General features: G+C 40.5%; 1 protein-coding gene and 1 long non-coding RNA gene across 5 annotated transcripts in view; one reads left to right on the plus strand and one right to left on the minus strand.

The window, feature by feature from the left end:
* The window catches only part of CLINT1 (clathrin interactor 1), a 79241-nt gene extending 73056 nt beyond the window's left edge, over nucleotides 1-6185 (minus strand). For 2 of the 4 annotated variants that reach the window (XM_036915054.2, XM_036914717.2), the window contains exon 1: nucleotides 5957-6185. In XM_036915054.2, the coding sequence (XP_036770949.1) occupies nucleotides 5957-5997 (41 nt within the window). In that variant the 5' untranslated portion in view covers nucleotides 5998-6185. Of the gene's footprint in view, nucleotides 1-3990; nucleotides 4185-5956 lie in introns of all 4 variants that reach the window. The other 2 variants (XM_036914891.2, XM_036914981.2) reach the window with 2 other exon arrangements.
* A 21-nt stretch (nucleotides 6186-6206) lies between these two features.
* Nucleotides 6207-23519, plus strand: LOC130680514 (uncharacterized). Its single transcript, XR_008993541.1, has 3 exons — nucleotides 6207-7104; nucleotides 18058-18493; nucleotides 19835-23519. It is a non-coding gene; the product is annotated as an uncharacterized LOC130680514 (long non-coding RNA).
* Nucleotides 23520-27105: the final 3586 nt, after the last annotated feature.

Below are 27105 nucleotides of genomic sequence, written 5' to 3' on the forward strand. Positions count from 1 at the left end.
TCTACTGTTGCACATTAACAAAATCACTCATTTAATAATTCATTACCTAAATCTATCCACAAGTCATAAATAGCTATAAATTGGTTCCAAAATGGGAATACAATGTATTTAATTTTCAGGCTAAAGAGCTCTGGTAAGCCAAAAGATTTCTTGCCAATTTGGGAGAATGGACTGAATAACTGGAAAACCCTTTCTGTAATGTGTTTTCCTTGTATATACTACTCTTCTACTGTCAGAGACCAAGAATTTGATGCCATACTTTAAAGGCTTCTTTTTCTTGATATTGTTCAGTCTCTTTAAGGATAAACTGTCAACTTCAATTTGCCTTCATAAATCTTTTTACGTTTTAGAAGAAATGTTTTGCATTAGCAGGATCTTTAAAATCTTGAGAAAACACAGAACAGAAATTAGCAGATGGAAATTGCAGTATGTCTTTCCAAAGACTATTCCTCAATATGTCTTTTGAAAGGTTTCTGTAATATCCTCTACAATATTAAAGTGAAAGCATTTGTGATTTGGCAAACACAAGGAACACACAATAGAGCTATTTATGTTAGTTTTCGTATATGTAGGTTAACATGTTCATTCAGGGGAAGAGTTTCAGGGAAGTGCCCACTGAAAAATGATTAATGGATTAAGACACAGTTCTAACATACATGTAAGTAATCTAGTCTGATAATATTTTCCTTATTCCTTCAAACACTATACTCCTTTGATATTTTAGATGTTATAAAGTATTCTGTATATTACATAATAACAACAATATATATGTGTTTCAAGAGTTTATGTCAAGTATCATGCTAAGTGTTTCACATCAATTTAATCCTCACAAGAACACTGTGAAATAAATATCATCTCCATTTTATACATAGGGAAATTCAGAGATACTGTTCCTTAGTAGTGGACTTAGCATTTCAACCCTATTCTGATCTCTGAACCACAAACTGAATCCCAGGTCCATTAAATATCACCTGGCCATTCCTGTAAACAGCAGGAGAGTGTGCATGGCTACCAAGTTACTATAAAAACATACAGATGGACAAACACACATAATTAGACTAACAAGGAAAGCTCACATGAAATGACACCTCAAAAAAACCATAAACAAATAAACAATTAAATATGGTGTCCCAGAATGTTAAGTAGTATCAGCTGAGACTGAAAAGAGTCGATTATTTGTACGCTGAAAAATGAAGTTTCAATCTATCAAGCAGTTTTGCTCCCCCAAACTGGAACTTTATCAAGTGACTAGATGCAATTCCCAACTTAAAGGAAATATAGAGATTAGAGAAACATGAAAAAAAAAAGAATCCAATTAGCAAAATCCAGACTAAGGGATAACCAGTTTCTTCAACAAATAAATTTCAAAGGGAAAAAGATGGAGATTGGACCCATAGATTAAAAGTATCAAGAGATATACCAACTAGACAGAAACAGCGAAAAGAAATTATAAGGCAATTAAGAATTGAATACACACTGGACACTTGGTATTAAGTAATCATCTTTTTCAAAAAGGTGTGAAAATGGTATTTTTTTAATGATTTTAAAGATGACTCCTTACCTTCTTGAGATTGGTATTTGTAGATGAAATGACTATGTGTCTGGGATTAGCTTCAAAATAATATGGAGTGGGGGGTGGTAGGTAGAAGTACAGATGAAGCAAGATTGGCTAAATTATTGAAGCTAAGTCATGTGTACACAAAGCTTATTACAATATCCCCTCCATTTTTGTATGTATTTGACATTTTTCATAATAAAAGCCAAAAAATATGAATAAATTCCAGTTAGGTAGATGTAAATAAGTAAAACAATAAAATTTCTTCAAGATAAAAAGCTTTTTAAACTGCCTATACTTTTTCTCTTAAAAGAAAGTTTTAAATAAACACTGGAAACAAGAAAATAGTATAGGAGCATAGAAAAAGGTTCAACTGTGGAACCACACTGTAAAAACTAGGAGTACTAGTAAGTGGTACTTAAAATGTAAAAGGCCAAGTACTTTTAATTGATGAATCAGTAAACAGATGAAAAACTACTTGTAAACACACTAAAGGGTACAGGAAAATGTGAGAGGCAGTTAAGTGCTTTTAAAAGCACCCTGACAGAAGTACCAAAGAGACTAAACTACAGAAAACCACCCCTAAGAAATGCTGGCAGAAGAACCCATCTTTCTTTAGAATTAAATTCTTAGTATCTACTTTCATTCAGTTACTAAAAGATAGGAAAGATAATTTATTGTTTCACTAGTAATAATTACTTAAAGTCAGTGCAAAGAAAAGTTGATATGGGAAGACTAATAAGCTGACAATAATCTCTGCTTTCAAGTTCTAAGAAGCAAAGTGAACAGAGATTTACTGGTAAGATAGGGAAAATATGGGGGAAAACATCTGAGAACAGAAAGCAAAGCAAAACCAACAATAAGTTGAAGTTGCGTATTTATAGAAGCAAGTTTCTTGAAGGCAGGTGTTTTACTTTTCTATGAGAAAATATAGTGCTAATCCAATAAATAAAATTATTACCTGTTGAAATAATTGAATGAACCTTTTCTATAAAAGCAAAAGGTTCTCTCTCTGCTAGACTGGAACTGTAGTTTCTACAGCTCCAGTACATAACCTAAACATTTAGGAATCAAAAATATGCAAATAAAACCAACAAATATCAACTTATATAAGAGAAAAATGCAAGCTATGCTTAAGAGAATAACTTAAAATTGACCATCTATAGCAGTTGCCTTAGGACCTTGGCCAGAGCTGTCTGAATCACTCTCACAAAAAGAATAAAGCCCACTGATGAAATTGATTCATCATTAATACTACACATTGTGATGAAAAGAGAAGGACTATTTGGGCTTGAATAATAAGTAGCAGTTTTTGATCTACCACTACCACATCATCTTCACCACCATTTTTAAAATTTGGAGGGAAAAATGGAATGCAGCAACTTTCAATTTACACCAAGTATGAGATACCAAAATATAAACATATTCAATTTTACAGCCTGAAACAAAGGACAGCAAGTTATAAGATGACAATGGTGAAGCTAGTCCTAGTTGGTGGAAGTTGTGCCACTTCTATCATTTCCCACCACAGCTGCCTTTCATTCAAGTTGAGTACGAGTGGGAAGAAACAGGCACTCCAAGCTCCAGCTGGCCTACAGTATTTATCTGCTTTTCCTCATTTCACGTGTTCTGCGAAACAGTGCCATTCACCACCACCAGGAGGTGCAACAATTGTGGAAACTGTCTCCCTTGTCTTCAAGGTCTCAAAAGGCAATATTTGAAATATCTCATTATATTCAAAAACTGCCATCATAATGGATCTAACAGTAGATCCAGGGAACACACTTTGAAACAGTACATTTTTCTTTCTTAAGTAAACTTCACTGGGTAGGAATATACACTAGATAAAAGTTATAGTTTTATGAGTCATAGGATCCACTTATTTACTGCATAAAGCATTTAAATATAACATTATTGATTACCACTTTCTAATTTCCCTTTTCAGCCAAAACTATCTTCGGAGGATAATGACTTTCCAAAATTCATCTGCTACTATGAAATACTACTAATTTTTTTCTGCCCAATAGCAATTTACATCTCCAAATAATCAGCAAAGTTGGAAAAAGTCTTACACTGGTCAAATCCCCTCAATTTTACATATAAGGAATCCACAGTCTGGAGATTCATGTGATTCTGCCTCATTACATATATGGTTGGTTAAAAGGCAGTGTCAGAACCTGAACCCAGGTCTCCAAAACTTCTAACCAGTGCCCTTTGTATTGTAACTAACCTGCATTCTATTCATCCAAGCTCTCAGAACAGTCCTTAATCATTTCATTGTTTCCTCATTAGCAAGTTCCCTCATCACCATATTCCCTTGATAATCAGGGCTACCATTTTATGGATCTGCTTTTCACTCCATTATGGCATTTTCAGGTGAATGAACAATTTAACTGGACACAGTGCCACAGGTACTAATTCTGTAAGATGCTTACATTTTGGGGGAAGAACTTCTTCAGTGAAAGATGAAAATTAAATTCTGAGTATTCATCAATAAAATATCTTAATATCATGTTCTAATCTTAATCTTAGTATCATGTGTCAGTCCTCCAAGAGAGCTTCAGAAAAGTCCTTGGTGTTAACATTCTTACATGTTCTTGAATAACTTGGTTCAAGTCTCCATTCTAAACTGGGTAGTAAAAAGGAAGATAGAAGTTATTTTACAGTAACAGCTCTTCCATTACATGACTTGATTACTTACATGGCAAATTTAACATGAAGCCCTTGAAGAGTAGTAACACAGGTGATAAAGACAAACAATACAAAATGAACAGCAGCAGCAAGAATATGGCCTTGATTTGCATCTACTGAAAAATGTACAGCCTCTTCAAATTTTTGAGCACCACAAATTTGGTCCTCTAAGATAACAAAGTGTTTCACAGAGGTTTTCTTCTGCTGTCCTGTTTGAGAGATGGTTTTGTAGAGACCTTGGACTTATAAAACGATTTAAGCTGGTAGAGTAGTCTTTATACGATATATTAAAAAACAACCAATGAACCTGGATCTAGAAAAGAGCCATGATTTTATTTTATTTTTGGAAAGCAAAAGCAAAGGATATGTAAATAGCAAAATAAGCCCCAGACATCTGAGGGCTTAATGGCCAAATGAGTAAGTGCTAAAAGGTAATTACTAAAGCAAATCACCCTTCAAACATGGAGTTTCTCTTAATGGAGTTCAGCTCACTCTCAAAGAAAAACATGTTATACTTATTAAAAGTATGATCTAAAAATATTTTTAAGGGTTTTATATGCCATCTAAGCCCTCAAACAACATTCTAAGGCAGGGATCCATCATTATTTCCTTCCATACTGCACCTGAGAATATTGCAGCACTTGGAGTTGAGTAACTTGCCACGGTTACACAGCTTGAACCCAGCTCTGGAGGTTCTGAAACCTCTGTTCCTTAGGCGCTCTACCTATTGCCTTCTTGGGAGCATAGAAAATTTGAAAATACAGTTAAAACTCTAAATTCTATCTGTTGCATTATTCAGGCCACTGTGAATTATTTTTTTTTGGCAAAAATACTTCATTTTTGCCACCGCAGTTACTGCATAATCACTAAAACCCAACAGGAAGGGTTGATTAAATTCTTAAACTTTATTTCCTGCAGGCCTAGAAGACCCTAACCTCCGTTACATCTGCTACACTCAATTTAAGTATTAAGGTTTTCCTAGTGTACTTAAGTTTCCTAGTAACAACTAAAGTTATCTCTTAAGTCTTAAAGGAAATCAACTATGTACTAGCCATTTTGCCTGTCAAAGAAGTTAAAGGCAGATCAAAAAGGACAGAAACAAGGTTGTTTTCTTCTTTAGGGAAAATTTCTCAAAGACTTGTTAATTAAACCGAATGAACAAGTGGCCCTTCAAAAATGAAGTTGCAGTGGAAAAGCAAGCAGGAAAAGAAAACCACAAGTTATGTGATGATCTACTTTCACTGGTGTTGGAAAAGTAGTTTGAGTCTCCTCTTGAGTAACTTCAGCCTGACCACAACGGCCACTTGTTACACCTACCACCCACTTTAACACTTCAGTGCTCTGCGCCCCGACCCCCAAGTCTTTGCTGCTGCCCAGAAGGCAGCCCCAAAAGACAGTCCTCCTGCCCGGGCAGTGCCCCAGGTCTAGACTAACCAAAGGGGCTGTGCCTGGAGCGGTGAGGGCAGGGTGAGGAAGGCTGGGTATGAGAGAAGGGGGCTAAAGGGACGTTTTGAAACGAGTAAAGGGTCTCTTCCTAGCTGCGCCGATCCGGGCGAGGTTCCGAGCCACGGCGAGAGTCGGCCGCCGCCATGATGGAGCTGGCCGAGCCGGGGGGCGTGACGCGGCGGCCCCAGAGCACACGGCCGGCTCCCCTTCCCCTTCCTCCCCTCCCCCGCGTGGGCCTCGGCCACGACTGCCCCCGATACTCACGCTTTATCCACCAGCTCCCGCACCTTCCACATGTTCAACATTGTGCCCTGCGCGGGCCGGGCCGCCGCCTCCCTCTCCCGCTCCCCACGGACCCGGGAACGCTTCCGCGCCGAGGCAGGTCCTGGCCAGGGTCGCCTTCGCCGCCTGCCGCCTCGAACTCCCCCAGTAGGTTCCTCTTGCCACAGCTGCGGCGCCGCCGGTGACACGTCGAGACGCTGGGGCAGAGGCACTGCGTAGAGCGGAAGTGCCCGAGTTTCTGCCGACTGCGCGCGGGTCACGCCGGGACTTGTAGTTATTTTTGCGCGCCGAGCGGGGCCGGTCAAGCTGAGAGTTGGGGCGGTAAGGTTGGTACAATTTTTCTTAAACTCTCCCTGTTCCCCACTCCCATCCCTATTCCCCTGACCTTACAGAACCAGAAACTCCGGGGCCACGGCCCAGCCATCTGTGCTTTAACAAATTCTCCGTGCTCAAGTTTCAGAACCACTGATACTGTATCTAGACACACTCTAACATGCTTTTCAAATATTAGGCATGGCTATGTTATTAATAATGATTATACGGAAGTGTGCTTGCCATATGTATTCCTCACTGACAATACCGCAGTATTTGGTTCCAAATGTCCAAATACACGACCTTTTTTGGGCTTTAGTTTCCATCTCTGTAAGTTGAAAAGATTGTATTCAAAACCGGTTCCACTGTAATTCTGTAATAAAGTGGTTTTATATTTAGAGAGCTATCCGACATCCTTGTTAGATACTTTATTATAAAGCTCAGAAACTCAGTTTACACTCCATGGGAAACTGTAGAAAGACAAAATTATAACACAATGACACTCCTTAGAACTTTGTAGGTTTATATTCTTAATGCATAACTACACGTCATTGCATTTAGTGTTTTATTACAGTGGTTGTTGTCACTTCATTTTTCACTTACTCATTTTTGACAATGCCCATGTTAAAGCTGCCAGAAGCCTTAGAGTTCTTTGATTCAAATGCTTAAATTTTACAGTTCTTTTCATCTTACAAATATTTATTGAGCATCTTCTATGTGCAGGACGGGGAAATACAGCTGGTAACAAGACAAGATCTCAGCTCTCTTGGATCTCAAAGGTTTTTGAAGGAAACATAATAATGAAGGAAACATTTAAGGTAATTGCATATAGAAAGTGCTTCAAAAGAAGAGAAGATAATGTTATAAAGAATGATGTTAGAGGAAAATAACATTAAAGCTGTTTTGGGGACATTATGTTTAAGCTGAAAGTTGAATAATAAAAAGGAGCTGGCCATAAAAAAAAAATGCAAGAAAAGGCCTGGTGGAGGAAACAGGTGAAGACTGATTTACAAACAAGTGAAATTGATTGCTGCTAGTCAAGAGACTAGGTAACAATGATTCCCCAGGCAAGAACCCAGAACCTCTGACTCCTATTTCTTCAGGTCAAGTCACCTCTTCATGCACCTTTGCAAATGGTTTCAACAAAGCTTTGGGATTAAGGCCTGAGGGAAGTAAATTGAAAGGATTGCCAGGCAGAAAAGTACAAAAAACAGAATTCAGGACAAAGCTATCTCAGATCTGTATCAAGCTAGAGTACTTGGGCAGACCTAAAGTGAGTTGGAAGGTGTGTGTGGGAGGGGTAGGTAAAGAAGAGCAGAAATAGCTAGAGAAATGGGCTTTCAAATAAGAGGTTTGTGTTTCATACTGAAAGGACTGTTCAGCTCAAGATCCAAAGGAAGATAAGATAAACTACTTTGCATAAATAAGAGCTCAGCAAGTTAACTGTCAAACAAGCAGATCCAGGGTACACCAGCGGAATGGGCCTGGTGTGAAAATAACTATCTTCCCTACACTAAGCCCATTCACAACAATTCAGCCTCACCAGAGTTACCCACAGAGTACAATGTCACTGTCTATTTTGTTTGTTTCAATACCATGTTTGAAAATGTCTAAACTTATTCCAGAGTTGTCACCTGGTGGCGTTTTCACAGTTGGCTTGGGCCATCTAGAAGGTTGATACCAAAAAAACCTGCCTGTCTACCTTTGATTCAGGAGAGCCTCTAAAGGACTCAGAAGAACCAGACAAGGAGAGTTTGTTAAAAAGTGGTCTCCAAAGACTAACCATCTGCATGTCAACAAAGTGTTTCATTTTTACCTTTACCTTGCAAATTTTGAACAGTTTCCACAGTAACTTCTTTGTGGCAATTTAAATGTGTCTGTGGTAGAAAAACAAATGAGAAAATGTCCCCACCCACTCCACTTCAAGAAAACATATTTTTCACTAAGTGAGCTGACACTTCTAGTAAGGCCAAACCAGCATAAGGTTTGAAAGCGGATGCCCAGCTGTGTTATTTATGTGTGAGAGCAGCTGTAGACGTTGACTGCTTATCTCCTGGCTGTCTCCTTGGTGTTCCTTCAGGGGAGTTTATCTCATGGTACGCAGGAATGTCAGTCATGGGAAGGCACTGCCCAGATCTTTCTTCAGGAGAACCACTTTTGAGGAGTGTGGCTGGCCAGCAGTTTCCAGCAGCCACTCTTCAGCCATCAGCCACAGCATTTACACTAATGCTACCCTCTTCACTGGGCTATTCCCAGCCAGTGACTGAGCCAAGTGTGCTGGAGTCAGGCCATTTCTCCCCAGTGCTGGACTTCTCTCCTCGACAAGCATTGCCAGGAGAACCCAGAACCTCTGACTCCTATTTCTTCAGGTCAAGTCACCTCTTCATGCACCTTTGCAAATGGTTTCAACAAAGCTTTGGGATTAAGGCCTGAGGGAAGTAAGTTGAAAGAATTGTACACAGTATGAAACACAAACCTCTTATTTGAAAGCCCATTTCTCTAGCTATTTCTGCTCTTCTTTACCTGCCCCTCCCACACACACCTTCCAACTCACTTTAGGTCTGCCCAAGTACTCTAGCTTGATACAGATCTGAGATAGCTTTGTCCTGAATTCTGTTTTCTGTACCCTTTCTGGCCCATTGGTTTGGCCCAGATTTCCTCAAAGTTTTACTGCAAATGGGTGTTCTTCCTCTCCACTCTTCCTTCCTTCCCTTTCCCCCTTGACGGGTGTCAGAACTTCTTTGTGGTCTGAGATAATCCCCACCTACTCTTTTTCCCTTTTCCCTTTATACTCTGCAGACATTCCCCCCAGTAAATCTCCTATATTTCTAATTCCATCTTTGTTTCTGCTTCCTACAGTACTGAAACAAACACAACAAGCCAGCAGTTGTACCTTGGCTCCACTGTTTGGCCCAGTGAGTTTTGTTTTTGATCACACCTGACTGTCCCTCTCTAAAAGTCAGGATACTTGGTTTCTAGTCATTAAGAGGGTTGCCACAGGAATCCCAGGGGCACCATTATGTGTACTACCATGAACTGTCAGACAACCACAGAGAGGAAGTATAAAGTAGTGGTTAAAGAGAGCAAATTCTGGACTTAGGCAAACCTAGGCCCAAATTTTACATCTCCTATTCAGTAGTTTGGTTGTTCTGGATAAGTCAGTTAAGCCAGTATAGCATAGTGATTGTGAACTGGGACTTCAGAGCCAGATTGCCTGGGTTTGAAACTTAGTTTTGCTGCTTAATAGCTGTTTGACCTTGGATAAATTATTTGACATCTCTGTGACTCAGTTTTCTCATATAATAAGGGAAAAATAGAAAACTACTTTAAAAGCTTTTGCAGACAAGGTAATGTTTAAAAAAACTTACAGAAGTTCCTAATGCAAAGTAAGCACTCAATAAATGTTAGCGATACTGCTACTACTACTATTATTACTACTCCTAGTAATGTATTAATCTGTACAACTTATTCAGTATTCAACAGGTATTTAGTAAGCTCCTACTATGTTCCAGGTACTGTGCTACATGGTAGATATATAATTGTAGATAAATCAGACCTGGAAAATAAGCAAATAGATGTGGTAAACATAGTAAACTCAGTGATATGCTAAGGATCAGTTGAAATAAAACATACAACTCACTTCACATTGGATCCTGCATGTAGTAAGTGCTCACTAAATTCTACCTCATTATCATCAAATTCCTTATCTTATGAAGCTCTCAGCTTTTTTCCTTATAAACTGAAGGGTTGGTCCCATCAGAGTATCCTAAACCTAGCTATGTATCAGAAATTCCTAGACATATTTAAAAATTTCAAGCTCTTGTCGTACCCCTTGAGTTCCTGATTCAGTAGGTAAATTATTCCCTGTACCTTTGGTCACAAGTAACAAACTCAGAACCCTCTTAAGCTGACCAAGGGAATTCATTGACATAGGAGACTGGGGAGTTCAGAAACAGAATTTGCCTCAGCAACTTAGCAAATATTGTCAGAACTCTCTCTGATTCTCATTTTCCTTAATTGCAGATATGTTTCTCCTGGTTGGCAGGGAACAAGGCAACCACTCTGTGGAGAATGGGTTCCATTTTTTTTTCAGTGAGGCAACCAAGGGGGAAGAGACACTTTTGTCTTTCATCCACTGAGTCTGATATCACAGGAAATCACTCTGACTGGTCTAGTTTGGATCATGTGCCTATGTCAGGGCCAATCACCTCTAGGGAGGTGTGCATTACAGACTTGGTAGCCCTAGGAGAACCACATGGAGTGGGGGAAACTCTGAAGAAAGCCCTGCTTTGGCAGACAAAAGCAACAGTTGTTTTTGACTGTAGTTCTAAGGTGGGGCCTAGGAATCTGTATTTTTAGAAAACCTCTTAAATAATTTTGCTAGGGTTTGGGATGCCCTTGGTTAGATGACACGGGGTCCTTTTCATCTCAGACACCATTTTTTTTTAGGGTCCAAATTCTACAGAAGTTGGGTTGGGGAGAGAAAAGAGTGCCCTGGGGGATAATAAAAAAGAAGGAAGAATCAATGAAGTAGATCAAAGTTAAGTGGAGTTGCAGCATTGTGTGAGGTAAGCTGGCAGCAGGGCTAACTCTTGCTAATTCTCTGTTTGGCTGACAGTTGGACTCTTCTTGGCTGAAACTCAATTTCCTTTCAGGGCTGTCAGCATAGCTCCGGTGAGCCTATACAGAAAACCTGGTAGGTGCTTTAAAGGGATAACACAGTCTCAGTCCTTCTGCAAGAATGTGCAGGCACCGGCAGGAGGTGAGGCGAAGGTAGAGTGCCCATGGAATAATTTCCTGCTTCCTGGGACACAATGTCTCCTTCTGTCTCCTGTCCACAGGTGAGCCCAGAGTGGATGTGCTGCTCTTGGTAGCTAGGCCTCTGAACGCTCTATTCACAGGAAGCCATGGTGCCCTCAGTGAAGCAGCTAGGCAGCTCGTGACTGTGGGAACCAATCCTTCATTGTCAAGTCAAATTCAGGGTGAATGGGGTAGATGTCAGAAAGGATAGGCTGGCTGGTTTCTGAGGCACGGTCTTTCTAGAGAAGGTCAAGTGGCCTGGGAAAGCCCCAGGTGTCCAGAGTTCACGTGGAGGCTCTGCTGCTTCTTGAACTCTAACCAGTTCAGCTGAATTATGTTCTAGAGGAAGAGCTTGCTGCAATGGATATCAAAAGAGTCCGATGGATAGCCACTGCTCTTTGATAAATAGAATGAATGTGGCTAAAGATGTGGAGGGTCATTCATCACACAGCATTCTTTCTTGGTGGGAAAGAGCCAGCATTCAGCATTTACTGGGCCCCTGCAATGTGTAGTGGGGTAAATGTAGATGACTGAACATGTTATTGCCCAAGGTGCTTATAGTCTAATATGAAGATAGACATATAAACAAACAAAAACCACAACAGGATATTTAAGGAGGTGGTGTAGTGTGTTGGGGAGAGGTCAGAGCACCAGCTAGGCTATCAGCAGGTCCTTGGTTCACACCACATAGCTGTGTGACGTTAGCTAAATTAGTTGGCCTCTCAAGTCTCGGCTCCCTTGTTGGAAAAGTGGGTCTGATAAGATTCCCAGACTCATAGGGTTGTTGTGAGGAGATGACACCCTAGCATAGTGGTGGACACATCACATTAATCAGATCTGTTAAATAAAATATGTTACCATTGCTGAACTGTTTGTATCCAGAGATCATGGGAGATATAACAAAGGGTATTAGAACAGGTTCATTAAATCTTTTATAAATTTAAATTTGGACACTTACTCCATTGCCAAGAATTGTACTGTGAGAAATAGACAGAATTCCTGTTTTCATGAAGTTTGCAGTCTGAAGGAGGAGGTGAATGTTAAAACAGGTAACATTTCGATAAATCTATCATTGCAAAGTAGGATGAATGCTCTGGAAGAAAAGGATGGGGGTGCTGTGAGAGAAGATAACGGGTATTGTACTTATACTGGGAAGGGGAAAGGCCCAGGAAAGGCCTTTTTGGGAAAGTGACATTTTAAGTGAAGTGGACAGATAATACTGAGTTAATGAGGTAGAGAGGGGAAGACCATTCCAGACAGAGAGAACAGTGTGCACCAAGGCCTGAGGTAGGAGGCAGCTTGGCAGCTCTTCTTTGTTCCAGGATGAGAAAGAAGAGCCAGTGAGGGTGGAGGGAGAGGGGCAGAATGACTGGAGATGAGCCAGGAGAGGAGCACAGATGTGCTTGTTATTTGCCTGCCCGTTCACCAGCGTCCTCTGCCCTGCCCCGCCCCATGCCTTCCTGACCTCCAGGGACTTCATGACCTGCATTCTCATGGCTTCTGGCTTCCAGTTGGGTTCAGCTAATGCGAGGTGGATCAGAAAATGGAGGACCGCTAGGCCTTGATATTTCCTTCTCCTTCTTTCCTGCCTCAGCAACATGGTTCCAGTAGTAGCCAAGTCCCTCTGTGGCCACTTCTGGTGTCAGGTGGTCCACCTTCCTCTGGCTCTTGCTCCAAGTTTCCTTCCCTTGCCTCTTCAGGCTTTGGGTGGCAATGTCTTCACCCTGAGGCGAACCCCTGGGTGCTTCCCCAAATGTTGTTAGTTTCCTCGCCCTGTCAGTACTGCTCTAAATTGTGTCTTGGTTGTGCTGTCTTCAGCTAAACTCTTGAATGTGCCAGTGTTTGCTGTTGGGACCCTGACTGATATAAAGAGTCAAAACACGGAGTGGCATGTATGTCAAGTTAAGGACATGACCTTGTAGGTCTGTATCAGGCGGGCAACAAGAAGCTACAACCGTGCTATAGCCACTTCTTTGTCACTCTGTGTCCTTACATTCCTGTTTCTCTGCTCCTCTTAAGAGAAGGTTGTCTTCTTCACAAGCAGGCTCCTCTTCATTATTTCTCAAGTCACAGTTGACCACTTCTGCCTTCTCAAAACTCCCTGCTCTTTTAGCTCTCACGGGCCCGGTCTTCTCATTTTCCAACCTTTCAGGCTCCTCAGAAACCTTGTGTTCCTCTGCCTGGCTTGTAGATGTTGAGGAACTTTCTAGGACTTACCTCTCTCCTTCATTGCCAGTGTCAGCCACAATCATCTCATCACAACTAAATGCTTCCTAATCCTCCTGAGGGTTAGGGCTCAAGGCCAGTTTTGAGGAAAAAAGGTGGTGGTGGGCCATGGGCCTAGTAGATACCCCTAAAATCTGTCACTGACAGTCTGACAGTACTTTTTAGCACTGAAAAATATATGTATGTTCTAGTCAGTCCTTCCTAAGAATAGATCTTTGTGTTATTGATTGGATTTTTGTAGCATTTTGGACTTGCAGTTTAGATTTGGAAGTACCAAGGTTTGGTTCATAATTTGTTTATAAACTCTCCCTTGCCAGTGAGGTTACTTCTGCTGCTCTCATCCTTGATGTGTTGATTTGACTAGTTTCAGAACTTAGTCCTTTCTTCTTCTTTTTAATGCTAAGTATCTATTCTGGTGACACCTTGTTATTATAGAAAAAGAGTGCCATGAGTTTTATTTTTGTATGCGAGTGGTTTCCAACAATGGAAGCTTTTTTCCTGTGTTAGCAGTTCTCTTGAATTATCACTGGAATATTATGGCCCTGGTGGGTGGCATATAAATCTAGTTCCTGTTAGGCAGGTATAACATTAGAATTTCCCCACCTTTGATGATTCACCCTGAAAAGTGGTGGGTCACTGATCTGGCCTGGGAAGCCTAAGATCTGACAGATCTAAACACCCGTTGGAAGGGAAAGGAGTGGAGAAAAAGCACAATGTATTTTCTTTTTAAAATACAGTTTCAGTTTCATTCTCTTTCTTCAAAATTTTTTCCTTGAAATGTTTTTGTTAGTTTTCTTTATTAGAAAAGTAAGCTAAGTTCATATATCCTCATTTAATACCCTGTGACCCAGCAATTCAAGTCCTAGGTACTTATCTGAAAGAAATTAAGATCTATGTCAAAAGTCTTATGCAAGAATGTTCATAACAGCTTTATTCACACTGCCAAAATCTAGAAACAACCCACATGTCCATCAACAGGATAGAGACAAACAAATTGTAATATATCATTTCAATGGTGTGTTTTTTGTTTAATTGGATGTTGGCAGATTATATACTGAAGAGATTGTAGCAGTTCTCACTCTCACCTGCTGTAACAGATTATAGCAGTTCTCAAGCAACATATTGAAAAGCTCATTTTGTCACATCCTCACCAGCACTAGATGCTATTGCTCTTTTGAATTTTTGCCTATTGGATTGTGTCTTGCCTGAGCATTTCAGCACCAGGCAAGTTCACTGTGGATTCAGTGAGACCAAGAAATGACAGCAGAACATTCCCAAAGTAAAAGGGTTTATACCTGGCTTTATTCTCCCAGTGGTAGGTTGGCCACTAAAATCACTCTGCATCCAGCAGTCAGCAGGTCTGTAGTCCACCATCTCTGCCTCCATCCAGAGCACTGGGAAGAGCTCTTTATATAGTGACTCAGTCAATAATAGCTTATTGCCCACAGGTGTAGAAGCAGTAGCCTGCCAAAATCTAGATCATCGAGTAGTTTAGGGTCAGGTGAGGATCCTGGCCATAGGAACTTCCATTTTCCCCACAGATTAATAAAAAATTAACAGCTTTAATTTTGAAGTACTTCTAACTGAGGTAAATCTATGCTTTCATAGATTGTATAAAAATCTCTTTTATCATCTCTTCCATTTTTCAGTCCTGTTTCTTCCTGGTCAGTATGGCCAAAATTGCACTTTCATGTGTACTGGGAGATAAAAGGCAGGCGTGGCAGGGAAGGAGCTATTCCCATTGTTTGTTTTTTCTTTAAATTCAAATAGCCTAATAGGAAGAATTCCCTATTCTGTCATTCCCTATCATAGAAAAGCACTTATTTTCATTTTGCTACTAACAAGAATCTGTGATGGTCTTATTTATTTATTTACTTGTTGTATTAGGCAGGGTCTCAGAACTCAAAACAGAACAAAAAACAGAACAGAACTCAAAAGGGTTTAATTGAAGAGAATGAAGCAAATGGACTATTTATGGAGGGAAGGTCAGGATTAGGTATTAATCAGGATGTCAGGGCACCTGGGCCAAGCAGTGGTGAAGAGTCGTTAACTACCAGTTTCACTTACCTATTATTGCGGTGTAAGAAACCACTCCACAACTTAGTGACTTAAAAAAAAAAACGATTTAGTTGCTCACAGTTCTTCAATTTGAGAAGGGCTTGCTGGAAATTAATTCATGTCCACCTCTACACTTGGTGAAGTTGGTTGAGGCAGCTCAGCAAGAGTTGGAGGAGGACACAAGATGAGCTCACTCTCATTTGGCACCTCTGCTCAGGTGGCTAGACTAGCAGAGGGCCCTGTGGGGAAAGGTGGGGTTCCCATGGCCCGGATCCTCATCTGAACCTAAACTCCTTGATGATGTAACTAGCCTGCTGCTAGGCTACTGCTTCCACACCTGTAGGCAATAAGCTATTACTTACTGAGTCATTATATAAAGAGTTCTGCCCAGTGCTCTGGGCAGAGGCAGAAATGAAGGAGGATTACAGACCTGCAGACTGTTGGGTGCTGAAGTAATTCTAGTGCTCTACCTATCGCTGGGAGAATGAGCTGGGTAATAAACCCTTTCACCCCAAGAATATTCCTTGTCATTCCTTGGTATCACTGAATCCACAGTGAACTTGCCTAGGGCTGAAACCCATTGGCAAGACAATTGGTGACCAATTCATTGTTCACCAAGTGTGGATTAAGTGGATTAAGTGAATGTTCGTATGGCCAGGATTCTCACCTGGCCCTGGTCAGCTAGCTCACTACACATGTGTGGGCAATACATTGCTATTGACTATAGAAAGAGCTCTGCCCAGTGCTCTGGGCAACACAGTGACACGGCTGCGAAGCTGCAGAAGAGCAGAGATGAGACTGGAGTGGTGGCAGCACTGAGGACAAAGTCTGAGACAGCTGTGAGGGTAGAGAGGCCCAGAGGCAGAGACCAGCTTGTTGCATGCAGACTCGCTCTGAGTGGATGGGATTCTAGTGATTGACCTGCCACCATGGGAATGAAATTGGGTATATAAACCCTTTCACCCCAAGAACGTTCTACTGTCATTTCTTTGGTCACATTGACTCTATAGTGAACTTGCCCGGGGCTGAAATCCATTGGCAAGACACCAAGGAAAAGAACAGGCTGCCCTTATGGGATGGGTGCTTCAGTGGGCTGCCCATATGAATGGGGAGACAGTCAATTGTGGGTATGTGGTTTGAGGTGGCTTGCCTCTTAGAGGACTGGGCCCACACCATGACTGGAGGCAGGTGGAAGTGACACGTGAGGCAGTAGGGGTGGCCCTTGGTATAGTAAGTAGGTCCTTTGAGAAACAGAGTGCCCTTGAGGCAAAGGGAACTGTGGGCTGGCTGATTCTCACAGTATTAAAAAAATCTACAATCCACCATATCATAGATAAGTTTTCACAAATGCCTAAGGTGCCTAACTGGTTTTCTTGGTTTCACTGGAGATGGCTGGTAATTACAGATATGCTTTGGTTATGTAACTATACTCCTATTATGTTAATGTGTGTGCGCAATTTAAGTAGTAGCTTAAAACCTATATATGCTGAAGTTACTCTACAAGAAGATATGTCAAAGAAATAATCAATCTTCCCATGTTTTCTCCCGCCTGCTACTTCTATAGCTTTTCTTCTTCCTTCCTAATTACAACCCTTAAATAGAATTCGTGCCTCATATCAAATTTACCGAGTATCATAATTCTTCCAAGTGGTAAAGATACCTCAAGACAAATGCTGGGCATAGAAGCCACAGGGCGTAAATATGCAAAGAAGTAAAAAGCTAACCTTTTCTAACAATAAGGCTTCTCTCTCACTTACCAACTTTACATTTCCCTGTATGGCCCCGGAAGATGACTGGTTAGCCAGAGACGGGTAAGATTCCTCAAGGGAGGAACAACCTAAGACAGGCACAGTCGCAGGGGGGCCATCAGGTGAGAAATTGGGGATCAACAGAGGTGAGGCTTAGAACCTCACCCCCCCGTTCTGAGAGAAATCTTCTGCATACGTGGATGTTTTATCGCCCTGGTCTAGCTTGGATTAACACATAGTCTACAGGCACACACCTGATCATCTACATTTGCTCTCTTACAACACTAAACTATGTTTTCTACCTTTATCTTGTATCTACCTCCCACTTCAGCATTTTATTAAAAATAATAATAATAAAGAGAGAAATGTGGTATCCACATATAAATCAAGTATAAAAACCAAATGAGTATTCATATTTGAACTGACTGTTTAGAGTTCATAATGCATGAGCAAAACCGAAAGCTTCTGTGATGACTGCCCTTGTACTGTTCACCATGTAACTTATTCATTATGTAAGAATTTGTTCTCCATGTAAGAACTTGTTTGTTATGCCTCAGAAGATTGGAGACTGACGAAAATTAGGCTTGGGGTGGATTAATGATTGTGCATTGAGCATTGACTCCCCTATACAGAATTTTATTGTCGTTAACAACCATTTGATCAATAAATATGAGAGATGCCCTCACAAAAAAAAAAAAAAAAAAAAAAAAAAAAGGACAGACTTCCAATGGTAAAATAAATAAGTAACCAGGATGTAATGTATAGCATAAGGAATATAGTCAAGATATTGTAACAGCTTGGTAGGGTGATAGCTGGAACATAGAATTATGTATATAAATGTTCTACCACTGTGTTGTACACTTGAAACTAATGTAATGTAATACTGTGCATCAACTACCCTTCAATAAAAAATAATTATTTAAAAAAAAAAATCTACAGATAAGAAGAATATGCTCCTATAAGAAATGCAAGAAACGGCAGCATGAGAATGCTAGCTGCGAACTGCTGTGTATTCATTGAAGAATGAAATGCCACTGATATGAGAGGAGGCAGCACAAGAACACCAGCTGCGAGGTGCCATTGAGGAGGTAAAATATTTGTTGGTGACTGAAACGGTGTCACTGTGAGGTATTGTGGAAGAGGTAAAGGCCATGAAGGAAAAGGACAGACCCCTGCAAAAAGCACAAGAAGAGGCAGTGCAAGAATGTGAGCTGCAAGATCCAGTAAAGGAGATAAAAGATTCCTTATAGAATGAGACAGCAGTGCTGCCAGATGCTCTGAATGAGGCAAAGGCCATGGAGGAGAAGGACGTACTCCTGAGGGAAGCACAGAAAGAGTGGCACAACAATGCCAGCTGCGAGGCATTGAGGTCAAGGTAAGAGAGCTATTGAAGACTGAGCTAGTATTTCTGTGAGACACTGTTGTACCTTAATTTTTGTTATTATTTCTATGTTGTTATTATTTTCTCTTGCTGTCATGGAATCTGGTTACGTGCTCTAGCTTTCTTACATGGGGACCATTGCAGAAGATGGAGAGTGTGTAGATTGTGAGGTGAGAATCCTGTTGGGGTGGAGTGTAGATAAAGTGAAGTTTCCTATGGCCAAGATCCTCACCTGAACCTAAACTACTTGATGATGTAACTAGCCTGCTGCTATGCTACTGTTTCCACACCTATAGGCAATAAGTTATTATTGACTGAGTCACTATATAAAGAGCTTTGCCCAGTGCACTGGGTGGAGGCAGAGATGAAGGGGGATTACAGACCTGCAGACTATTGGATGCAGATGTAATTCTAGTGCTCCATTTATTGCTGGGAGAACAAGCCAGGTAATGCATGCTTTCACCCCAAGAATGTTCCGTTGTCCGTCCTTGGTCTCACTGAATTCACAGTGAACTTGCCTGGGGCTGAAACCCATTGACAAGATAGGTGGGTTAGGCTTTTTTTCCTTTCTCTCCTTGTGGTCTCTCATTATTTAATAATTCAGTAGGTGGCTAGACCCCAAGAAAGTCAAAGTGGAAGCTGCCAGGCCTCATAAGGACTTTTCAAGAACAGATACATCAGATTTGCCGCATTCTACCGATCAAAGGAAGTCATAAGGCAAGTCCAGTGTCAGAGGTGAAATAGATACTACCTTTTAAGGGAAAGAACAACATGTACATATAGAATTAAGATGAATCATTAGTAGATATCTTTGCAGGTAATCTACCACACATGCCTCACTATGAAAAGACAAAGGTAGAAAATAGAATTTCCAATGAGATCCGACCCTATGGAAGAAGGTCTGACCTACAGGAGATGCAGTAGTTGAAATCTACTGTGGTGCTGAGGCAGGAGAGAATGGCTGAAGAAATACCCTGATCTCTTTCTTCTGCTGCTTGATTACCTGCCAGTACAAGGGAGCCTGGTTGATAGAGTTACCAGAGTTCAACTCCTCCTCTCCAGAGTGCAAAGCAGGTCAGAAAAGGCCACTGAATGGATTAGGGATGGGCGGGCCATTGAAGAAGAACCAGCATATTTCTTATTATCTGTTTCTCATATTAGAATGTCAGTTTCATCAAGGGAGGGGAGTATCCCTCCTGATCACAGCTGATTCCCTGGGTCTACCAAGTGTCTGGCACTTGCCTGGTATTCAGCAAAATGTGCTGAATTGAAGTGAGTTCAATTATCTGAGATCGAGTTATAAACTTGACCTTCCTTCTTTCTGATACTGCACAGGAAACACCTGAAAGATGGGAAGATGGAGGTAAATGAGAAATGAGACCAGCTTGGTCCTGAGGCCAGATGTCGTATAAAGCGTGAATGCAAAATCCAGAGACTGACATGGAGGGCTGCTAGAATACATGTATAATCATAACAACCGATTTGACCTCTCTGGTGATTTTCTGAGCATTGTTGTTTTCTCACTTGGCACCCTGAGGATGGGCTTAGATTCCCTGAATTAAGCAATTATTTGTTTTTCTCAATGTAGCACCTGTGAAAAGCCAGAAGTTATTCTTCTTTTTTTTTAATTGAGATATTATTCACAAGGCATACACCCATCCCACTATCCAATTTCAGAACATTTATTTTCATCCTCCCTCACATAAACATTTATTTTCATCCACCCCCACACAAAAATAGTGCTCCCCCCAATTAGCGGGCACTTACCTTCCCTCTCTCTCCCAGCCCCTGGCAACCACTAGTGTACTTTCTGTCTCCATGGATTTGTCTTCTGTGGAAATTTTATATAAATGAAGTCATACAATATGTGGGCTTCTTACACTAAGCATGCTATTTTCAAGGTTTATCTATTTGTAGTCTATATCAATACTTCCTTTCTCTTTTATGGCTGAATATTATTCCATTGTATGGATATGCTATATTTGTTTATCCATGCATCAGGTGATACACATTTGATGGCATACATTCTTTCCACTTTTTGTCTATTTTGAATAATGCTGCTGTGGACATTCATGTGCAGACTCTTGTGTAGACATATTTTCAGTTCTCCTGAGTATATGTCTAGGAGTAGAATTACTGAGTCATATAGTAATTCTATTTTAAAACTTTTGAGGAATTGCCAGAGTGTTTTCCAACGTGGTTGTACCGTTTTACACTCCTACCAGCAAAGTATGAGGGTTCCAGTTTCTTCATGTCATCATTAGCACTTGACTATAGCCATCCTAGTAAGTGGGAAGTGGTATCTCATTATAGTTTTGATTTGTGTTTCCCTAATGGCTAATGATGTTGAACATCTTTTATGTGCTTAAGTGCCATTTGTATATTTTCTTTGGAGATATACAAATAGGGATCTATTCAAGTCATTTGTCCATATTTTAATTATTTGTATTTTTATTGTTAGTTGTAAGTGTTCTTTATATATCCTGGCTATAGGTCCTTTGTCAGATATGTGATTTGCAGGTATTTTCTCCCAGTCTGTGGGTTGTCTTTTTACTTTCTTGATGGTGACCTTTGAAACCCAAAAGTGTTTAATTTTGATGAAGTCCAATTTATCTACTTTTTCCTTTGGTTACTTTGCTTTTTAGTGTTGCATCTAAGAAACTGTGGCTTAATCCAAAGTCACAAAGATTTATCTCTATATTTTTTTCTAAGAGTTTTGTAGTTTTAGCTCTTAGATTCAGGCCTTTGATCCACTTTTAATTAATTTTTGTATATGGTATGAGGTAAGGGCCCAGCTTCATTCTTTGCATGTTGCTCTCCAGTTGAACCATTTGTTGGAAATATTATTCTTTCCCAGGTGAATTGTTTTTTGGTGCTTTGCTGAATATCAATTGATGATAATTCTCCCAAGTTATTCCTAATATCAATAATAATGACTAAAATTATTGCTGGCTTTTGGTTTAATAAAAACCCATAATCTCCTCCCTTTGAGTACTTTTGTTTCAGAGCTAACTGCAGGATCTCAAACTTGTATTTTTGACTAACACAACACTGAATCCACCAAAGGAGGTGGTGGAGGGAGGGTAATAGTGTAAGTCCCAGCACAAATCTGAAGGCCCTAGAACCAGAAGTGCTGATGTCTGAAAGTAGGAGATGGATGTCCCAGCTCACAAGAAGAGAGAATGAATTCACTCTTCCTCCACCTTTTTGTTTTTTGGACCTTCAAATCAAATGCTAATCTTTTATGGAAACACCCTCACAAATGCACCCAGAAACAGTGTTTTTCCAGCTATGTAAACATCCTTTGGTCCAGTCAAGTTGACATAAAATTAACCATGGGGATTCCATAAATTTAAAAAGATGCTTATACAAATATATGTTACAGGAAGTAATTGTGGAATGCTTTACAGATACAAAGAGGGCAAACATCAGTGCTTTGACCAGAGTTGGAATAGACTGTCAGAAGACAAACTTTCCTCTGTACTTAATTAGCTGGGTGACCTTTCCCAATCACTTAAACTCTTGGAGACTCAGTTTCCTGGTCTATTGAGTATTGGTAATAATGCCAAGTCTAAAGACCTTTCTGTGTTATTATGAGATTGAAATAATGCAGTAGGTGTAAAAGTGCTTTGGAAAATTTTAACTTTTTATTCTGGGCATTCTGAGCAATTCAGAGATAATTGCTTGCTTTCATTCTAAAAACTGCCTTTGATTTGTTTATAGTACCAATTTAGCCATTCTGGCTTCGGGCGGTCCCAAGTAATGTTTACCAAAATAAAACATTAATGTGATGTCGGAACTCAACCAAGAATTAGGAGAAGTGCAAGTTGCAGCACTCCAAAATCTTGCGACTACAGGCTATCTACTGTTAAAAGAACATATGGGATGTGAACAGTTCCCAGGAATGTGTTGTTTTAATTTGTCTGATTTTTCTCAAACTATTCAAATTCAGTTAGACAATATCCATCATATCATTGATAAGTTTTCACAAATGCCTAGGGTGCCTAACTGGTTTTCTTGGTTTCACTGGAGATGGCTGGTAATTGTAGGTCTGCTTTGGTTATGTAGCTGTATTCCTATTATGTTAATGTGTGTGCGCAATTTACTTAGAAGTTTAAAACCTATACATGCTTATGTTACTCTACAAGAAGTTATGTCTAAGAAATAATCAATCTTCCCATGTTTTCTTCTGTCTGCTACTTCTATAGCTTTTCTTCTTCCTTCCTAATTACAACCCTTAAGTAGAATTCGTGCCTCATAACGAAATTACCGATTATCATAATTCTTCCAAGTGGTAAAGATACCTCAAGACAAATGCTGGGCATAGAAGCCACAGGGCATAAATCTGCAAAGAAGTAAAAAGCTAACCTTTTCAAAGAATATTGCTTCTCTCTCACTTACCAACTTTACATTTCCCTGTATGACTGGTTAGCCAGAGACGGGTAAGATTCCTCAAGGGAGGAACAACCTAAGACAGGCACAGTCGCAGGGGGGCCATCAGGTGAGAAATTGGGGATCAACACAGGTGAGGCTTAGAACCTCACCCCCCCTGTTTTGAGAGAAATCTTCTGCATCCATGGATGTTTTGTTGCCCTTGTCTAGCTTGGATTAATACTTAGTCTATAGGCACACACCTGATCATCTACATTTGCCCTCTTACAGCACTAAACTATGTTTTCTACCTTTATGTTGCATCTACCTACCACTTCAGCATTTTATTTAAAAAAAAAAAAAATAATAATAATAATAAGGGAGAAATGTGGGATTCATATATAAATCAAGTATAAAAATCAAACAAATATTCATATTTGACCTGGTTGTTTATAGTTCATAATGCATGATCAAAACCGAAAGTTTCTGTGATGACTGCCCTTGCACTGTTCACCATGTAAGAACTTATTCACTATGTAAGAATTTGTTCACCATGTAAGAACTTGTTCATTATGCTTCAGAAGATTGGAGACTGCTGAGAATTAGGCTTGGGGTTGATTAATGATTGTACATCGAGTCCCCTATACAGAATTTTTGTTGTTGTTAACAACCATTTGATCAATAAATATGAGAGATGCCCTCTCAAAAAAAAAAAAATCTGGCCTGAAGTCAGACAGCAATAGCCTACGGGATTGGTTGGTTCGCCTATGGACAGTGCTGTGGCATTTGAATGAGAAGCCACGTAAAGGAGCTTTGAGCCCTGTGGATATGCTCACACACCTTGCTGCCTCTCCTATGCAATTGTACGTCCAAGCCAAATTAGAGTTATTGAAACTAGGATATGGCCAGCACAGCAACATCCTGCTGCCAGCCCCTACTGCGCTGAGCCCTGGAGACACTGTTGAATGGACCTGGCCCTGGACATTTTGACACATGGACCAGCAATGGCTGGCAACTGTGGCACCTTTGGGGAAAGGCCTGGAAGCTGACCTCCTGTGTATTCCTGGAGTAACAGCTGAATGGCCCCCAAGGTCACAGTAGTGTACCCAAAACATCCAGAAGGTTATTTTTTCCTACAGTCCTCGTGGCATGAATGCGCCCCCCTGGCTGCAGCTGCTGCATGATGATTGCTCTGAACCCTCGGCTGCTGCCTGCCTATGGAATGGAGGAGCTATGGACTGAATCTGCATAGGACTTTGAACCTAGCTGAATCCTCCAGCTAGAGGATTGTCATGATTTTATTGCTGTTGCTATTGTTATATCATTAGTCTGGTCACAGTGATCCAGTTTTCTCACCCAGGGACCATTGCGGAAGAAGGGGAACAAGTAGATTGTAAGGCGAGATTTCTGGATGGGTGGCCTGTGGGTAAAATTGTAACATTTCCAGAATATCTCTCCTGGCTTGGGGTCATTTGCATATCCTCAGGGGTGGAGGGAAGTTCATCTCTATGTCAATGAGTAATTACCTGGAAAACCATGGGTGTGTCTGAATCTGAGAGTTTAAAGGGAGGAGCTGCCTTGCTTGCTGGCTTGCTTTTTCCAGAGCAGAGGAGAGATGGGGCCCTGGATTGCAGTTTGTAAACAATTAATGGGTTTTAAACTTTAAAAAAAAAAAAACATTAATGTGAGATTTCTCACCACTTAGCTGGGTAAGGAAGGCCTGGCACTTGGTTCAAAGAAAGTCGTTACACAATGGTTAATAACAACCAGGCCTTCAGGGAACTCTCAATAATTATTTTTGGTACTGTGGTAAAAGGTGACCAAAGACTATAACTGTAGTTTTTTTTTTTACTGATTTGTTAGAATGTAGTGGAAATGTGTTAAAAAAAAGTCTTAGCTTACTGTGTTCGCATTATGGTGGAGCTGGAAGACCTAAGCCTTCATACACTCACCAGCCCACCTCCCATCCATCTCAGGCAGTTATAGGTAGGAATATGGTTTGCCCACAGGAACCCAATTTGAGGGGAGGGTGACAGTGAACCAAATAAACAAGCTGTAGTAATCCAAAGCACTAACTCCATTGGTAAGAAAGATAAATTCGCAAATTATGAAGCACGATTCTCTGTATCCCTATGGATTGGTTTAGACTTAACTGCCTCTGACAATTTATGTTAACCTTTGGAAGATACAAACAGACCAATAGTTACTGATAGGTCAATAAAGATCTTCAACTGTCACCTACCATATCAAAGAGACACCAAAGAGAACCAGACACCTGGAGTAACAACCTCCTCCTCTCCTACCCTCTCCTGACAAATTTCTGAGTGTCATTCTAGACTGAAAAACTTAGACTTTGAGGTACTTCACTCATGGGGAACACCTCACCTGGTGGGGTAAGAGGGTTGGCCTTGGAGCAAGAACAGCCCTTGAGAAGAAGAGTGAAATTTTCCTGAGAGGATTGAGAGGAAGGTGGGCCTCTCATGAGAAAATATGAGGATCCAGAAACAAAGATAGGACCTGAGGTTTCCAGGAAGGAAACTCTATATGAAGGATTTAATTTCTTAGATGCTTTTCCCTTTAACCATGAAAAATTATACTTAGTATATATAGTTTTATACAATTCCTCTCATACTCTGTAATTCCCTTTTGCTTCTGCCAACCCTTCAGTAAAGGTTGATATACAGCTACTTAATCAGCTGTGCCTCAATTTCCTTGTCTGTAAAATGGAGATAATACTTACTTCATAGGTGAGAATTAAATAAATTACTAACTGTTAATTAATGGCTAATTAATGTGAATTAATTTAGGACACATGGCAGTGCCTGGTAAAGCGCTCAGTATATATGTTACCTGTTGCTGTGACTGTTATTACTCCACCTTCTCCTCTCTCCTTCTCAAAGCCTGTCAGGCATTGAGAGAGGCCAGGGTCACTTTCATTTTTTGAGGCTGCCAGTATATTAAAAAATAAGGAAATTACAAAATATGATTGCAAAACATTGTGGTAGGCTTTAAACATTTACATATAACAAATTAATGCTTTGCAACACACAAAAAAATACAAACAATAAAACCTTGCTCTTCACAGGGTAATTACACAGTACATAAATTGCGTAGTGTAATTTGGCCACTGTAGCTCAGGGATAGTATACAAACCTAAAGCTCCAAGGTGAATGTCTATATCTGCTAGTCCAGTCAGCCAGTCTTCCTATGTAATCCCATTTGGAAATAACTTTAAAGGCACATTTTTGTCCTTCCGTGAATGGGAAGCCAGCTCAAAAGGCCCTTTTGCACCCCTCTACCCCTAATCCTTTGGGCTCCAGCTGGATTCATAAAGGGAAGTAAGGGCTCCCTCTCCCCAGACCCCTCCTGCTACTTTTGCAGACGGAGGAGTGGCCGGAGAATAAGCAGCTTGAAGGAGCAGTATCAGGAGGATGATTCTGCAAGGGACAACTCATTAATACCCACCTCCATCTCAGCCCTTCCCTGATGTTCACGAGGGTACCTAAAATCCGGCGGGGAGAGAGAAGCTGACATTCCAGTAGCTTGAGTAATGCCTGGCCGAATAGCATAGCAGACTGATGCAGGCTTCACCTTTCACTTTTATCTATCTTGATGGAAATCTTTCTAAAATGGAGTCTACTTCCTTACGTTATTAAAGAAAGGGTGAAAATAAAAAATAGAACTGAAACATACTCTCCAGATGAAAAAGATACATGCTGTTTTATTTTAGTACGTGTACATGTGAATCATGTCTGAGGAGTTTCATCTTGCTATGGCGGGTTACCTAGAAACTCATACCAGAAGATAAAGGATCACAAATATTTTCCACACTGTCTCTGTTTCCTTCATGTTTTCCACATTGGTGTCATAACTCAACACATGTCATCTCAGGGATAAAGAGAAGGTTAGGTACTCATTACTGTAAAAGTGAACCTGCAGAAGAAATGTAACTGCAAGCATTTCTGATGGATAAGGACTATTTTAAGTGCTTTAAAAAAAAAAATAGCACTAATAGAGGACAAAATAAGGTAAGCTCTTAAAACAAGTTTCCTTAAGAAAAAAGAAAGGAAAGCAAAAGATTTATTTCCAGTTTGAGGCCCTTCCTCTTGACTCAAGTTTCTGCCTTTATTTCATTCCCTTGTGGACCCCGGAGGCAGGAAAAGGGCAGACAAGATGGAGACCGAATTCCTGGGTGCTGGTTTGTCTCTGATCCTTATCAGCTTGTGGTTTCAGGA

This window comes from Manis pentadactyla, chromosome 2, assembly GCF_030020395.1.
Source record: "Manis pentadactyla isolate mManPen7 chromosome 2, mManPen7.hap1, whole genome shotgun sequence".
Lineage (NCBI taxonomy): Eukaryota > Metazoa > Chordata > Mammalia > Pholidota > Manidae > Manis > Manis pentadactyla.